This window comes from Equus przewalskii, chromosome 19, assembly GCF_037783145.1.
Source record: "Equus przewalskii isolate Varuska chromosome 19, EquPr2, whole genome shotgun sequence".
Taxonomy (NCBI): Eukaryota; Metazoa; Chordata; class Mammalia; order Perissodactyla; family Equidae; genus Equus; species Equus przewalskii.
Window position 1 is genome coordinate 54,143,956 of NC_091849.1, and position 15,520 is coordinate 54,159,475.

General features: G+C 44.6%; 1 protein-coding gene and 1 long non-coding RNA gene across 33 annotated transcripts in view; one reads left to right on the plus strand and one right to left on the minus strand.

Annotated features, from left to right (window-relative positions):
- Window positions 1–15,520, minus strand: part of DST (dystonin) — a 440,625-nt gene that overhangs the window by 335,134 nt on the left and 89,971 nt on the right. For 22 of the 32 annotated variants that reach the window (XR_011530133.1, XR_011530132.1, XR_011530131.1 and 19 more), the window contains exon 4: window positions 8,373–8,580. Coding sequence is in view for 29 of the 32 variants with exons in the window: in XM_070586335.1 (XP_070442436.1) it covers window positions 8,373–8,580 (208 nt within the window). In the remaining 3 variants the exon portion in view is untranslated. Of the gene's footprint in view, window positions 1–1,821; window positions 2,463–8,372; window positions 8,581–8,740; window positions 9,480–15,520 lie in introns of those variants that run through there. The other 10 variants (XM_070586339.1, XM_070586338.1, XM_070586337.1 and 7 more) reach the window with 5 other exon arrangements.
- On the plus strand, window positions 1,679–15,309 carry LOC139077523 (uncharacterized). The gene is made up of 2 exons (XR_011530147.1): window positions 1,679–1,882; window positions 14,330–15,309. It is a non-coding gene; the product is annotated as an uncharacterized lncRNA (long non-coding RNA).

Sequence of the window (15,520 nt, forward strand, 5' to 3'; positions counted from 1 at the left end):
AATGAAACATAGAACATCTATAAAGCCAAGTACAAATTGATGACCTAAGCATTTTAAAACCACAAAGAAAATAAAGGAAACAAGTCTCATTTTTTCAGTGAAATTTTGGACTATATGTTTGAAAAATTGTGCGTTTAAGCGCAATATTCATCATTAGATTATAATTAAAATGAAGGGTAGTGAGAACTGCCATAGCTTGCAGATCTTTAACGTCCTTTTATTTCCATAGGCAAATAGAGACAAGCTTTTAAATAATGTCTGCTTCTTCAAGACAAGTCAATTCAGCACATTAGGTATCTCTGTTTTCAAAGACACCTGAATCAACCACATGTCACTGAGGTAAAATGTGATGGGACAAAAATTCATACAGCTATAATTTTTTTCAAAAGCATAAAATATATATACTTTAGAACTTTCAGACTTTTTCTTTCTGACTTTAAAGAGCACAGACGTTTGTCTTCAATAAGGTTTACTAATCTATATTGCAATATTTCTCATTTTTAAATTTCTGGAGAGAATTGATTAGGAACCTTATTTCAAAATGGCAAGATGGATGTAAACATGAATACATTGCACGCACACACACACAAATACTATAAATGCTCTTTAGCCTAAAATATCACACTGCACTTGCTCAGTGGCAGTATTATACACAATAGAGTCTTGGCACAAAGGAATTCTGATTGTGCTGTTTACAAGTTTCTACATGGATTAAAAGAATGTCAGCAATAAAATAGGTCCTAGAAAGACATAAAACATAATTGTGGGTGGATTTTGAGCTTTCAGGAGATTTGAAATGTAATTATTCAGTTCAGGATTTTATATTTCTACTTGCTACTAGGAAACTATTAATATATGCATTTTTAACCATATAATCCCCATTCAATTTACAGAAACTGAGTTTCTTAAACCCAAAGCAAATATCCAAAAAATGCAAAACCATTTGACTCCAACCTAAGGAACAGGCCACTATACTCACTATTACTATATTCAGGCTCTGAGAGCTACCCTGGGGTGTGGAGTGTTTTAGGAGCCACAGTAAGAAGACCATCTATACTCACCGAAGAATAATTTCCAGAGACAAAAAGATCCTTTAAGATGAGCAGGTGTACTTTCTTACATTATATTTGACTATCAAGTCAAAGTAAACATAATACTAGAATATAAATATTTATCAGGTTGTCATAGAATTTCCCTAGCATAAAGGATAGGCAGAAAAATATCTCAAAATATACTCCTTTAAATTTACAACAGACCAAGTCTTTCACCTATCACACTATCAAATGATTTTTGGGATATATAAAAATGGGTGTATAGTCACAAACCATAAACTTTTTTCAAATAAGATCGTTTTAAGAAAAATGGCTTGGTGATGCTCTCAGTGGTCAGTCCATTTATTTAAGAACCCAAGAACCTTTTTTATAGGGTTAACCAATACCCCAGGCCAAGCAAGAGCAGCAGTGCCTTAGCAACCCCTCGGAGAATTCACCGGTACCCAGCCTCCCAGGAAGAATTATGATTATGCGTAGTGCTTATGAGCTTTTACAGGGGAGAGAAAACACGATGTGCTTCTTGGAAACCAAACCACTTCCCCCCACTCTACCGCCCGTCCAAGGGCGTCTCCAGATCGTCGCCCACCCCACCACCCTCCCTGCGTTGCGGGTACTGAATGCCATCCACAAAGACCTGGTCCATTCCCAAGATTGGTCCAGACACCTGTTTACTTGAGCCCTAGCAGCGGCGGCTCTGGCTAAGCAAAGGTAACGGTCACCCCGCTGGTGCGTGCCAAGCCCCGCAGCCTGAGCGCAGGGGACCACATACCTTTGTACCTCTCCAGGACATCCTCGTAGGCCTGGAGGTACTCCTGCTCCTCCACGTACAGGTAAGCGGCTGGGGAGAGGTACCCCGCCATGCCCAAGTTGATCTAAGCGATGACAGGCCAATTCCCCTCTCCCCTTCGGAACCCGGGGGCAGGATGGTAGTCAGCAAGACGCAGCCTTGGGAACTGGAGAAGCGGAAGGAGCAGCAGGCTGGGGAGAGCGTGGCGCCGGGGCGAGCGTGGCGCCGGGGCGTAGAGCCGGCGGAGGGGGCGGCGGGCGCCGGAGCCGGCAGAGGAAACGCCCAAGCCCCCTGGCGGAGCGCGGGGGCCGGCCGCCCGGCTCCTGGGCAGCCAGAGACCCGCTCGGGTTTCAGCAGCGGCAAATCTCGGCGGGCCCGGGGGCGGCGACCAGCAGCGCCACGCCACGCGGAGGAGCCGGGAGCTGGGCGGGGACGGGCAGGGGGTGGCCGGCGCACGGACCCTCTGCGGCCCACGCGGCCGCCCCCCAGGCCCTGCGCGGGGCGCCTGCTCCGGGCCGGACCCCGGCGGCGGCGGCGGTACGGGAGGACGGGCGCGCTGCCTCCGCCCGGGATGCTGCGCGGCGCATCTGCGGCATTTCCTGGCCGCCGCGCCGCAGACACTCGCCCGCGCCCCCGGAGAGAGGGAGGGAGGAGGGAGCAGGGCGGAAGGGAGGGGGCGAGCGCGGCGGTCAGCGCCCCCGCTGGCGCGGCTCCGACCCCGGCGCCTCTCGGCCCCGCCCTTCCAGGCAAAGCCAAGGTGCCCCGGACCCCCTCCCCCGGCCGGCCCACCACGGTTGATCCCGCGGCCAAGCACGCCCACCCCCCGGACGCTGGCCGGCGGGCCCCGGATCCCCGAGAGCAAGGTTGCTATTTGGGACCCACAACAGGTGCCTGGGAAACAAAGCCGCGGACCTTGGCCACCGGCGTGCGCAGCCCCTTGCTGAGGGGCCTGCGGCTCTCCCCGGGGAAAGTGTGGCGGGGAGGAGAGGGGGAAATACTTTTTTCCACCCGGCTTATGGCACAGAATGATTCAGGTCACTCTGTGACCGCGCAGGGCGGGAAGGGCACGGGGGTCCATGCCCAGGGCAGGTCGCGGGGGCGGGGCGGGGCGGCCTCTGCAGGTGGCCCCGCGCATCAGGGCCTGACAGCCGAGACGCGCCTGCGCGTGCGCGCCCGGCGCCCCGCAGCGGCCAGAGGACCAGCCGGCGGTCCCTCCCTTCCGCCCCCCAGAGCCAGCCTGTGCATCTGCTGCTGCGCTCCGCGCCCTCAGCCCCTGTCCCTTCATAACACCCCCAGCTTTGTCACCTCCCTCCTTCTCGCTACCCACTGTTCACTCCACACAGTGAACTTGAGTAAAATGGATACAATTCCCTTAATTTTGACATACCATATACTGCTAAAGTGGGTGAGTTTCGGGGTCCACTGGAGGAACCAGTTGGAACCCACGCAAGTAAATGGATGTGTTTAAGAGTACTGACTGAAGTCTTGGATGGAATCCTGGCTCCCTACTAACTGTGACACTGCCAAGTTACTTATCCTCTCTGAGCCTCTCTCCATCAGTAAATAGGGACGATGATAGTGCCCACCTGATAAAGTTGTGACGTTAAATCGCTCTGTAAGTGTTGGCTATTATCATTATTAGATAAACCAGTTCATTGTTGGCCGTCTGACTTATGACAACTTCCCCTCCTGCCCACGTCTTCCCTCCCTATTTCCTTCTTTCACAGTACTGCCCTTTTGTCCTTGACGTTTTCTCTTTCTTTTTCGGTGTTGTGAATCTGGACCATTTTCCCTGAACTCTTAGATGGGGATGAGTACTCTTGGAAAAAACCTTACTTGAGTTTGAATTGGAGAGCTTTACTTTTCCTCAGCAACTGGCCCACTTTTGTTAATCCAAACAAAGCAAGACCACGTCTCCTTTTCCATCCTGACCACTGGCTTATAATCTGAGTTTGATCCTATGTCCCACTAAGCCTTTAGGATCGCTAGGGTTTTCTTGCAACTTGGCATGCCTTTATGTACACGTTAGTTCATGAAGTAACAAACACGTATCCTATGGAACACCCTGAAATGAAAGGGTTAGCAATTAGATCTCTTGAGAGTCCTTCCATTTACAGACCTCACATGTGCAGACATAGATCTCTCAAAACTGTCTTGTCTTCCTCACAATGAGTAAGGTCATTAAGAGCATAGTCTGAGTCTTCATCAGAGACTGACACCCAAGAGCACCCAGCTTTAAGAATATAAGCAAGGCACACTTAAGTGATTTTAACTGTCCATTTAAGAAGCCAGTCAAAATGAACAGAAGCAGCATTTGGGATTGTCTGTAAAAGCAAACTTTGCCCCGGGGCCGGACCTGTGGCCAAGTGGTTAAGTTTGCGCACTCCACTGCAGAGGCCCAGGGTTTCGCCGGTTCAGATCCTGGGTGCAGATATGGCACCGCTCATCAGGCCACATTCAGGCGGCATCCCACATGCTACAACTAGAAGGACCCACAACTAATATATACAACTATGTACCAGGGGGCTGTGAGGAGAAAAAGGAAAAATAAAATCTTTTAAAAAAGAAACAAAAACAAAAAAACAGACTTTGCCCCATGCATTCTTGAAATGGTAATATCGGGTCAGTCTGTTAATCATAATAGTGTATTCCATAGGGAAGCAGCAAAAGGACAGCAGTTAAGAGCTTGGCCTCCAGAGTCGAGACTGCCTGAATTCAGGCCCCAGCTCCACCACTTCCTAGCTGTCTGACCTCGGCAAGAGTCACCCTCTGAAAAATGGAGAAAATAATAGTACCTACTTCATAGGATTGTTGGGAGGCCTAACGGAGATGACACACTGAGTGCTCACAGGAGCATCTGGCCATCAGTACACTATTATTTATAGAGCATTTTCCATGTGCCACGGAATCTGCAAAATGTTTTGCATTCACTACTTTATTGAATCACCACAACCATGAGCGTTTGATAGAGAAAATGAAGCTGAGGGAAGTTCAGTCAATTGTCTGAGAAAACACAACTGCTGAGTGATAGAGGGGGAATTAAAATCCACGTTTGCCTGAGTCCAGAGTCTGACTCTGCTTAGATCCTTCAATTCCAGCTTCAAAGAATTCAGATGAGACAAAAATTCCTATTTTAAAATAGCACTGTCACTGACCAACCACGTACCTTTACAGGCACTTCAAGACTGAAGGACCCAGCTTACAACATTCTGTAGCTAAGAACGACAGATCTGTATTGTTCTTAGGTAGAGGGCATTTATACAATGGGTATTCCAAAGCCCCTTTCCTTACATTTTCTCATTTTCCTCTCACACGGACCCCGAGAGACAGGAAGGTATATTTTATAGTCTCAGATTTTCAAATAAAGAAACTACTATAAATGCAAAAGCACTTTTAAAAATATAACGTGTCAGACATGTGACACCATCCCACTAAGACTTTCTGAAATGTAAATCTAATGATGTCATTGCACTGCTTAAAAACCTTCCAGTGATTCCTCCACTTACAGCATAAAGAGTCGGGTCTCCTTAGAATTTCACGCAAGCACCTTGACAGTTTCTCTCTTCCCCACCAAATCCCATGCTTAGGTACCCACGTTACTTGCAGTTCCAATTTAAACACACTCCCTACCTTTGTTCTCGTAGTTCCATCCCTCTGAAGTGGCCTTCCCTTTCACCCTAATTCCATCAAGCTCTTTAAATCTCACCTCAAGTGGTGCTCCCCCTCAGAAACCTTTCGGGAACCTCCCACGCCTCCCCTCTCCATCCAAGTTAATTAGCCTCTCCTCTGGGTTTTTCATATTAGGTCCTTACAGCCATTACGACGAATCTCTCACACCGTGTTGCAACTGTCCAACAACACATCCATATTTCTCATAGTAGACTATGGCTTCTTCAGAGGCAGAACTGTGTGCTTTTCTTCATTTTATTCCAGGGGCTCAGTAAATATTTATTAAATATGAATGAATTAAGGTATCCCACAGACCATAGGGTCTTTTTTGACTCTTGATATTTTCATATTCAATTCTATCTTTATGACTTTTAAAACGAATAAAAATATTAAACTTTCAACTCTTCTATTACTAAGTAATGAACACTATGGACATCCTCACACTATTTCTAACCTCACCCAATCTCTTAATAAATTCAGAGAAGGGGTAAATTTCAGGCAGAGTGTGAAAATGTGTAACAAAATAAGAAGTCAAAATTTTAATGGTCTGTTTTCAAACTAGCCACAGCACAGAATTCCCTCAGATATCGTTCCCTTATCCTTACACTGGGTGATCAGTAGCCAATTTAATATATAATATATCTGAATCTCAAATTTAGCCACATTATGATTAAGCAGATATTTGATATTTGTGGACCAGCCCCTGAATCTATGCTCCATGTATGATTATGTATTATGATTTGTGTAGCTAACAGCCAATTTACCAACATTTATTTAAAACACAGTGGTACACTTCCATACTGGGGCTGCTTATACTGTTTATTGTTTTGTTCTGTTTTTGAAGAATTAGTGGAATCCTAAGAGTATGTGACTTTGAGCTCTCCAGTGCATCAACTGCCAGCAACTTCACAGCTATCCCCACAGATCACTCAGCAAACGTTTTACAATGAATAAGACATGGCCCCTGCCCTCACACAGTGCCAGTCCACTAATACAAGCATCTGCTGGCCCAGAGCACCCCACTAGAACCCCTAGTTCTTCCGTTTCTTTGCCACCTACAGTGTACACTGACGATGACTACTACGAACGTCTCATGACTTCCCGCCTAATAGAGTCTTTCCCAATTTCTAGAATTTCATCCCCTCTGACAAATATCTGCCCTGTCCTTCTCTCATAACCCCTTCCTTCATGACCAAAAGCAAAATATCCATCTCGGCCACCACCATCAAAATTCTCAGGCCAGATGCATCTTCCACCTTCCATAAAAATGCACAGAATACAGGCATCTTGTCTTAGGCCCCAGGCTCTCCACGAAGCCCCAACAACTTCTCACACACCCTCCTTTCCCCTGTCTTCCCTTTCTGCTGAGCCAAATGTCTGATATGGCGCTGTCTCCTCCTCTCCCTGTGCCTCAGACCTGCTTGGGAGTGGGGGGAGCTGGTTCTCAACAGGGCCAGGAGTCAGGCCTCAGTGACTAAACACTTTTTGGTACTTGAGCAGAGGAGGGTGGTGAGAGGCAGGGCTGCCCTGGTTGCACTTGGCTCCCAAACAGCCTGCCTTCTCCACCCTCTGTTTCTGGCTGAAATCATCCTCATCTATCCTCCTCCTCCTCACTGCTCCACCCCTCCTCTTCAAAGGCCTGGGTGAGACCAGCCAGCATCGCACAACAGAAGCCAGAGGAAGCTCAAGGCTGTTGCCCCAGAAACCCAGACTACAGAATGGCTGGCTAGGCGCTGTTTGTTTTTCCCGTAATCAGAAAATCCCATAGGGGGGACTCTAGGGGGACTCTCAGCTGCCATAGTGGCTGGGATCTGGGCTAGTCCCCTCCAGCCCCCTAGAGGGAGAATAAGTGCCAACTTTGCATTATAGTGGGAGGCAGAAGAAACTGAGGGGGAGGGGACCCCAGAGTTGAGAGTTGGGAGGAGAGGGGAGGAAAGGAGGCCTGATCAGCTGGCTGCAACCCAGAAACCAACTCGGGAAAGCACCTGGCCTTTGGCCTTTGCAAGAGAACCCCAAGGCCTTACACCATTCTACCCCATTACCATTTCAGAGAAATGAAAAAATTATTGAGGGAGTGGAGAGACAACCACCCCAGGAAGCACCTCTCCTGCACAGAACACATACACACAAACCACACGGGCACCGCAAGGCAGGAGGATTGATTTCCACTGTGTTCTCAGCTTTCAGCCAGGTAAAACAAGCCATCACTTCTGGTTTGACTTTTAGGGCCAATGGAAGAGAACACCAGTAACACAGAACAGAAACATTGGCACCTCCCATATATTAATTAGTCAGGAATGCATAATGGCTAAACCTGAAAAGCACTAGGGACAGAAAGCTGCTATGGACACATGATGCTGGCAGAGATGCTACATTAAATAAAAGGAATGGCATCCAAGATGCTGGAATAGCCTTGCAATCCTGGGTACCAAAACCCAGGAATCTACCCCAGTTCAATCTGCACAGCTCAGTGCCCCTGGGAAAAAATGAAAATGAAGGCTGCTCTCTCGCAGCTTCCGGCAAATACAGTAGGAATCACTGGAGTTAATACTTTCAGATTGTTACAGTGGCTGCTGCACGTATATAGGAAAGTTTAATGCAGATGTCTGTAAATATCTCCTTGCATTTCAAAGATATCGATTCATCCAACCAGAAGAGAGGGCCAAACAGCTTAGTCACCAGCAGGCTGGGCAAATCGCTCTCTCGAAAAATCAGGGCATAAAGTAAACATGGTCATCCTCCTCCCCCACCTAGAGCACAAATCTTGTCCGGTGCATCAGCGCCCAGATATGGCCCCCGGGGAGCAGACGGGTGAATTTCCGCAACTCTCCACCCAGCTCCATCCCCTTGCCGGATGCTCTTACCTGCTATTCTAAGCACTGCCCTCTCCGCGGGGTCCAGCACCGAGCCCCCGTGAATCTTTCTTTTTGATCTCTCATGTTTAGGCAAATTCCAGGGTAAGGTGTCTCCCGGAGCTGGAGATGCCGAGCCAGATTTCTGGCTGAAGTCATCCTCATCGGAAAAATCCGCAGAGGAAGACATGGAGCAGCGATAGGACGCGTTCCCGGAACTCTACAGAGGATGACACAGAAAAAAGCATTAACAGCCAAACACTCACAGAGGCTCATCGATTTCAACAGCCCCCTCCCCTGCCCCCAAACTGAGTCAGGCATCCTGCACCATCCTCTACGCCGAGCAGATACACAAACAAGAAATGAAACACGGAGCTCACCATCTTTTCTTGGCCGCGTCTCCGACAGGAGAAACAATACTCAGGCAGTCCCAATACATGAACGATTTGCACAGAAGTGTGTGGCCTGCGGTCCGGCCACCAGCTCACAAATGACTGACCCAACAATGAAGCCAGAATCAACAGTCTTCCTGTTACAAATCTATAGTATTTGGCTCCCCCATCAGGACAGGAGAGACATTTTCCATTGCTGGACTGCTGGTTAATTCATTAATGCAACTCACTCAAAGTTTCAAAAACAAAGCACAAACGCAGGATGTTGAGTCCCCGGTCCTTTCCGTTTCAAGTCGCCTCACCACTGGAGTCTCCTTTCTGACCAGTTTTGAGCCCTTATCCTCTTTATTTAATTTTCTTCATGAGACTAAAGCAGGTTCCCAGAAAACAGCTAGGAGGGAGGAAGGGCCGATTCTGAGAAGAGCCTTTTCTTAAGACTGGGAGAACACAAAAGACTGTTTTCAAAAGCCTCAGGCAGCTCCAATAAACAAACATCTGAACTCAGCGTAGAGTTCTTGAGATAATTTAAACTTCGAGCAAAGTAACAGCTGCCAATAATGGAAATGAGAATGATGCAGCGCAGTGACAGGAAACAGCCCTTCTCGGCTCCTGGTCATTACTCAGGGAAATGAGAAACCTGATGCTTTCACCAGAGCACTCTGCCTGAAGGTTAGTCCTCCCCTCGTGCACCAGGAGCAGATCTGCAGGGTCATATCCTGCATAAAAGGGTTGTATCTTCCATACAGGGAAAAGGCACAAGATGTTAATTCCTTCCTTCCTTTATTGGGCTACGTTTGTGATTATTTAAAGAGCCACCAGCTCAGGATCGAAACAAGGATGCTGACTCTGTGCTATGAACAGGGTTGTAAAGAAAATAAAGTATCAAAGGGAAATTTTCACTTTCCCCTTTAGAATTCCACTTTGCTGAGGCTCCAGGTGAAGGTGCAAAACTGGTGTAACTCGAATTCTCTAATTGTAACTTGCAGCAACAGATTCCTAAGACAAGTAGCAGGCGGGACTCAGTGAGGCATGCTCCAATTTGAGCAAAAACACTGGAGTGCTCACAAAAGCAGTGGCAACTGCAGCAAAAACAGGTTGTGTGAGCAACATCCCCAAGCAATCGCCCAGGGCATGTGAAATAAACTACAAGGGAATCAGGACGAGGACCTCGCCTCGGTCTTTCCAGGCACGTAGCTCACATGGTCAACACCATCATTTTAAGAGTATACATAATATTCCCCACAAAGTAAAGCATGTACGATTTATCTGTAGCTCTATTCTTTCCCCCAAAAAAAGCAGTCTTTCATTTTCTTTTACATGAAATTTCATCACCTTGGCTAATTTCATTTACTTATTTAGATTTCATATGTTTTCCTAGTGGCAATAATGCAGTAGGCAAACTTGAGGCAAATAAATAAATAAAATTGATTTTCTGTGTCGTAGCTAGAGTCCATGGAGAGTTGTGAGTGGCATTAAGTCAGTCACAGAATGCTATTATCAACCTAATTTATTTTCCACGCTTTTCTGAAAATTCAGCTTGAGCTCTCAGAGGTTGTGGTGTTGGCTGGATCCGTCAAAAAGGGTGACATTCGTAAAGACTTTCAAAAGGATATTGGGTTTCTTTGGTTGCCTGCTGTCTTCCTTAAAACAGCTTCCTACCTGTCCTTACTTAAGGTCATCCTTTATCCGTGAGATTCTATTTCTTGTCGTTGCCTGCACTGTTTCAGTGAGTACAGTAATTTGATTGTTTATCTTTACAGACAGACTTGGGGAATAACTGTTAAAGAACTGCTCCTTTCCAAAAACCACTGGTTATTGATTTCTGTAGAGTAAATTTTTTTAATGGCCAGAGTCTCAGCTGATTGAACAGCAAAATGTGATTTATGCCATGACATAAACACCATTAATCACATGCAACCAGATGGGAACAGTTACTACCCCCGGACCCAAGGGTGCTGACGGGTGCAGCCTCTGATCTGATGGTGTCATGGGTAAACAGACAAGAAAGAAAAGGAAGAAAAGACAATCAGCAACCCCTCTTTCAGCAATACATCATAGGGAAATATAGACACACACGCAGACCCAAGGAAACCCTACCTATTTCCATATGGTAAAGTCTCTCCCAGGCTACATGAGTCAAGGATTTTAACAATTAAAGTATTAGATTTTTTTAACACAATAATTTTCAGAAACACTTTTAAAATATATAAGGAAAACTATATAAAATTAGGGCCCATTTGAACCTTGAAAATTGAGAATGGATTTAAGCGAAGCTGCGTCAGAGCTGATCGATCCTCTAAAACCATTATATTCTTTATTGATCTGAAATGACTTGCCGATTCATGTCCCTGTCTTACGGGTTGGGGGAAGGGTGTAAGAGCACAGTTCTCTTTTCTGTGGGAAGAAGCAAACATTCTCTGACCAGAAGTCCAGGGCCTAACCTTTGATGTGGGGCTTGGACGGTCAGACAGAGGAAGAGGGCTCGTGTGACCAAGGTCCTAACTCTTGCTCTACTCTTGTGGCCTAAGCTTTGATTCCTGTTAAAATACAAGTATCTGTGACATCAATTAGGGACTGGTTAAATAAATTACAGTATATTCATCCAATGGCCTACTCTGTGGCAATTAAACAAAAATGTTCTTGATCTACATTTAGCAAAGTGGAAAGAATTCATATAGAATGAGTCCTTAAGAAAATGTGTGCATTTATGTGTGTGTGTGAAGATGGACAAACAGAGAGATGATGGATAAATAAGTAGACAGTTAATAGGTAGATAAGTAACTATTTATCAAAATGTAAACAGTGGTTATCTCTGAGTGATGACTAATATGATGAACAGATTTGATTTTATTCCTTATGTTTTAACCTAAAACAAATACACAAAAATATTACTAAAGAAAAAAGATACTATGTGAAGGGTCAGAGAAAATCTCAAAGGCCCTAGAAGGAAACAACTATTTAAGCCAGTGCTTTTAACAGTTCAGGGCTCACAGACACCCTTGAAAAGTCAATGAAGTCTACGGAAACCTCTCTCCAGAACAAAGCACCATAAGCTGACAGACGCAAACTTTGCATATGATTTTATGGGATTCCCTGACCCACTGACCTCAGGTTAAGAACCCAATTTACACCATCATCTGTCATCACCATGTGGCATGCGTGTTGAGAACAAGAGAAACAAGAAAGAGCTGTGGAGTACGTGGAAAGAGCAGAGAGAGCAATCAGGGCGGTAAAGACAAGGTTGGCCTAGGGTCAGAATATTTTTAACATTTGGCCTTTTTTTTTAAAATAAAGGACCATAAGCCACCTCTGGACTGACGTTGGATCTCTACAACCAAAAGCACACTAGGTTGCAAGAAACCAAAAAACCCTGTACTGTGTCTTATTACAACCTAGTTATTATGGCAGTTTTAACAAGTGAATTAATCACCAAAAGCCTTAAAATGACTTTCCTAATAGGCAGTTCATTCACATTGTATAAACAACCCAAATCTCCTCAAGCCAGGATAATTACATCATGCCACATTTTTAGAAGGGGAACTAAACAATAACTTCTCTAATTGAAACCCCGGTGGGGGATCTGAGATAAGTACAAGGGAACTGCCTACGTTGGAAGCTGCCCAGCTGTAGCACCCTGATCTGCAGGAAAGTGCCAGGATATTGTCCCTGCACAAGGCATTCTCTCAATGCAAGGGAGAAACAAGGGCAGAGATAAGGGTTTGCAAAATAGCTAGACTTTTAGGATCCCAGAGACTGGGGAGGTAACTTTCACAAACTTCTACACTTACGATTTAGGCACATTTCTATAAGTATATTTCCAAAAGTTTGAAAAACAATTTTTTTACAAAGCACATGAGGAAACAATTAGACAAATCCCGATTGTGGGGAATTCTACAAGATAATTATTACACTCTTCAAAAAAGGTCAATGTCATGAAACACACAAAAAAGCAGGGACTCTTCTATATTTAAAAAGACAAAAGAAGCGTAACAACAAAGTCATGAACCTTGGTTGGATTCGCGTTTGTTGTGTTTTGGGGGGTGTTTTTAAGCTAAAAAGACATCTTAGGGACAATTGGGAAAATGTGAACATGGGTCATGGACTGTTTATTAGATGATACAGTCAGCCCTCCATATCTGCAGTTCTGCATCGACGGATTCAACCAACCACTGATAGAAAGGCCTACGATGGTTGTGTCTGTACTGAACATGTACAGGCTTTTTTCTTGTCCATATTCCCGAAACAATACAGTATAACAACAATTTATATAGCATTGACATTGTGTTACATTTACATTGTATTAGGTACTATAAGTAACTTAGATTTTGGTTCTGGAACCAATCCCCCACAGATACCGAGGGACGACTATGTTAGGAAATTATTGTTAATTTTCTAAAGTGTGATAATGGTACTGTGTTTATGTAGGAAAGTGTCCTTAATCTAAGAGACGCAGGCTGATGAAAGTCATGATATGTGCATTTATTTTCAACTGTTTCAACAAAAACAGAGAGCATTAGTAAATGTGGCAATAGGTTAACAATAAGTATTCACTGTACTACTCTTTCAACTTTTCTGTAAATTTGAATATTTTCAAAAGGAAGTGTTGGGGGGAAACACACAGCAAGGCCTTTTTCAGTTTTTTTAAGTGTTGCTTAGTCTATTCTCACGAGATCAAGATCCCTGGGCTGCAACTACACAGTGATAGCATCCGTCTAAGTCGTTTCTGGTAGCATGTTTTCATATCCACTTAGAGATGCACTGACACAGTGGCCTCTGTCAACAACACGCCAGAGAGAGGCGATCTGCTTGCCCCAGTCCTAAGCATGGTTTTAGACGGAAGGGTATAAAAAATACCCTGTAATTCATTTAATACACAGTCTGTTGAACACGAAGTTGGTTCACTATCATATAATTTCTTATATTTTATATAAATAAAAAAAGACATCAAAATTTAGAAAAAGTAAACATGCAGTTTTGTTTAAAATCCCCTTCATTAGATAAGTACAAACACTGACTTCTTACATATTGTACAAAAATACACGGTATGGCCCAAGACTCTCCTTATATACTAGTTCTTTATTTGGAAATAAGTTAAAAAGCCAGGGGATATTATCTGATTTTAGAGATCCCACGGAAAATGATCTCTACCACAAATAAATAGAGAAGAAAACAGTTAATGAAAATGTAAGAAAGAGTTGTTTAATTCTTTAAAGACAAAATGAGTTAGGGTAAACTTTGGGGACCATGCGCTTGTTTTACTTTAAAAGTTTTTTAAAACTAGTTGAACAATTCAATACTGTCTCATTAAATAAATAGCTCTTAATTAGCCTCTCAACTGGAAACCACCTTAAAACAGTAAAAGTAGGGGGGCTTCTGAGTTGGTGAGACCTCAACTGGCTCTCCCTCTCCTTTTAAGGGAGATTTGTGGGAGCCCTTAGCTCAGAGAGGAGGAAGAGCCTGGGTGGAACTAGAGAGGAAAAGGAGCTCAGCGGGAGGGGAAGCTGGAAGGTTCTTGGATCTGAATCAAGGGAGGAGGCTTTGGGCAAAGAGTTAAGCAAGTCAAACGTTTCTTTCTAGGTATAGAAGCCAGTTCATCAGCCCGTGAAAGAAGACCACTGACATTCAGGACGCAAACTCTTCCTAGGGCATAAAGATTGTGCTTGGTTCGTGTTCTGTGGTATTACATTTCTGGGGAAACTGAGCTTGCTGAGGGCACACAGGAAGGAGGAAAGTGCCGACATCATTCTCCTCTATCTGTGTCAGAAGGTCTACAAGGTAAGTATCAAAGATTCACTTCCAGGAGGAGCACGGCTTCAGATTCTATGCAGTCTTCAGATTCTATGAGTCTTGGCTCAACACTAAGACATTCTGCGAGACTTCCTTCCTTTCAGTTTAACCAGCATGTTCTAACTATACGCATCATTTCTTGAGGGACTGTAGTCAGAGCCTGGACTAAGCATTTTCACTCACTGTCTTATTTAATACTCACTGTAACCCAATAAGGAAACGATGCTTAGGGAGGTTAAGCAATCTTTCCACAGTCATTCTGTGAGTACAAGGTGGAGCCAGGATTTCCATCCTTTTGACTCCAAAGCCTGTGCGCTCAAACATGTGTTAAGTGCTCTAAGATGTGGTCTCAGGCCCTCGGAGGAACATGTAACTTGCTCATAGCCCTCAAAGATCTTACCACGAACATACTAGAGAGCCCAAAAGGATTAAACTTGTTCTATGTTCGGTACTGGGCCCAAAGTGTGGAAATGACAGGAGACGAATGTCAGTTCACAACAAAGAAAAACCAGCCAAAAATATACAGCTACTCAAAAGTGGAAAGGACTGCTTTGTGTGGTAGTGAACACCTCCCTACACCAAGGGAGCAAGGCTTCGCTGAGTGGAATGCTGAATTTACTCTCTGGTCTCTTCCAACTGTAGGACTCTTTGGTCCCATGTGCTCTGGCACCTCCATAAATCCTCTCCTCAAATAGATTACAAATAAAAGAAAATCTATGTTAGGTATCAAAATACCAAATTTTTCCAAAACAATAAAAATCTTTCAAAAATAGCACAGACATCTTTTTTTTCTGCAAGTCCAGTTTAATTCAATCATATTAAAATCATAGAGATATCAAAACTAGTTTGCATTTGAGCATCTGCAAACAGTCTTTCCAAACTGAGGAAGGACATTTTAAATAATTTGCCTAAAAGAAAAGCAAACACAACTCTGAAAATAGCCCCCTAAACCAGAAACCCATTAGGAAGACAAGCTCAAAC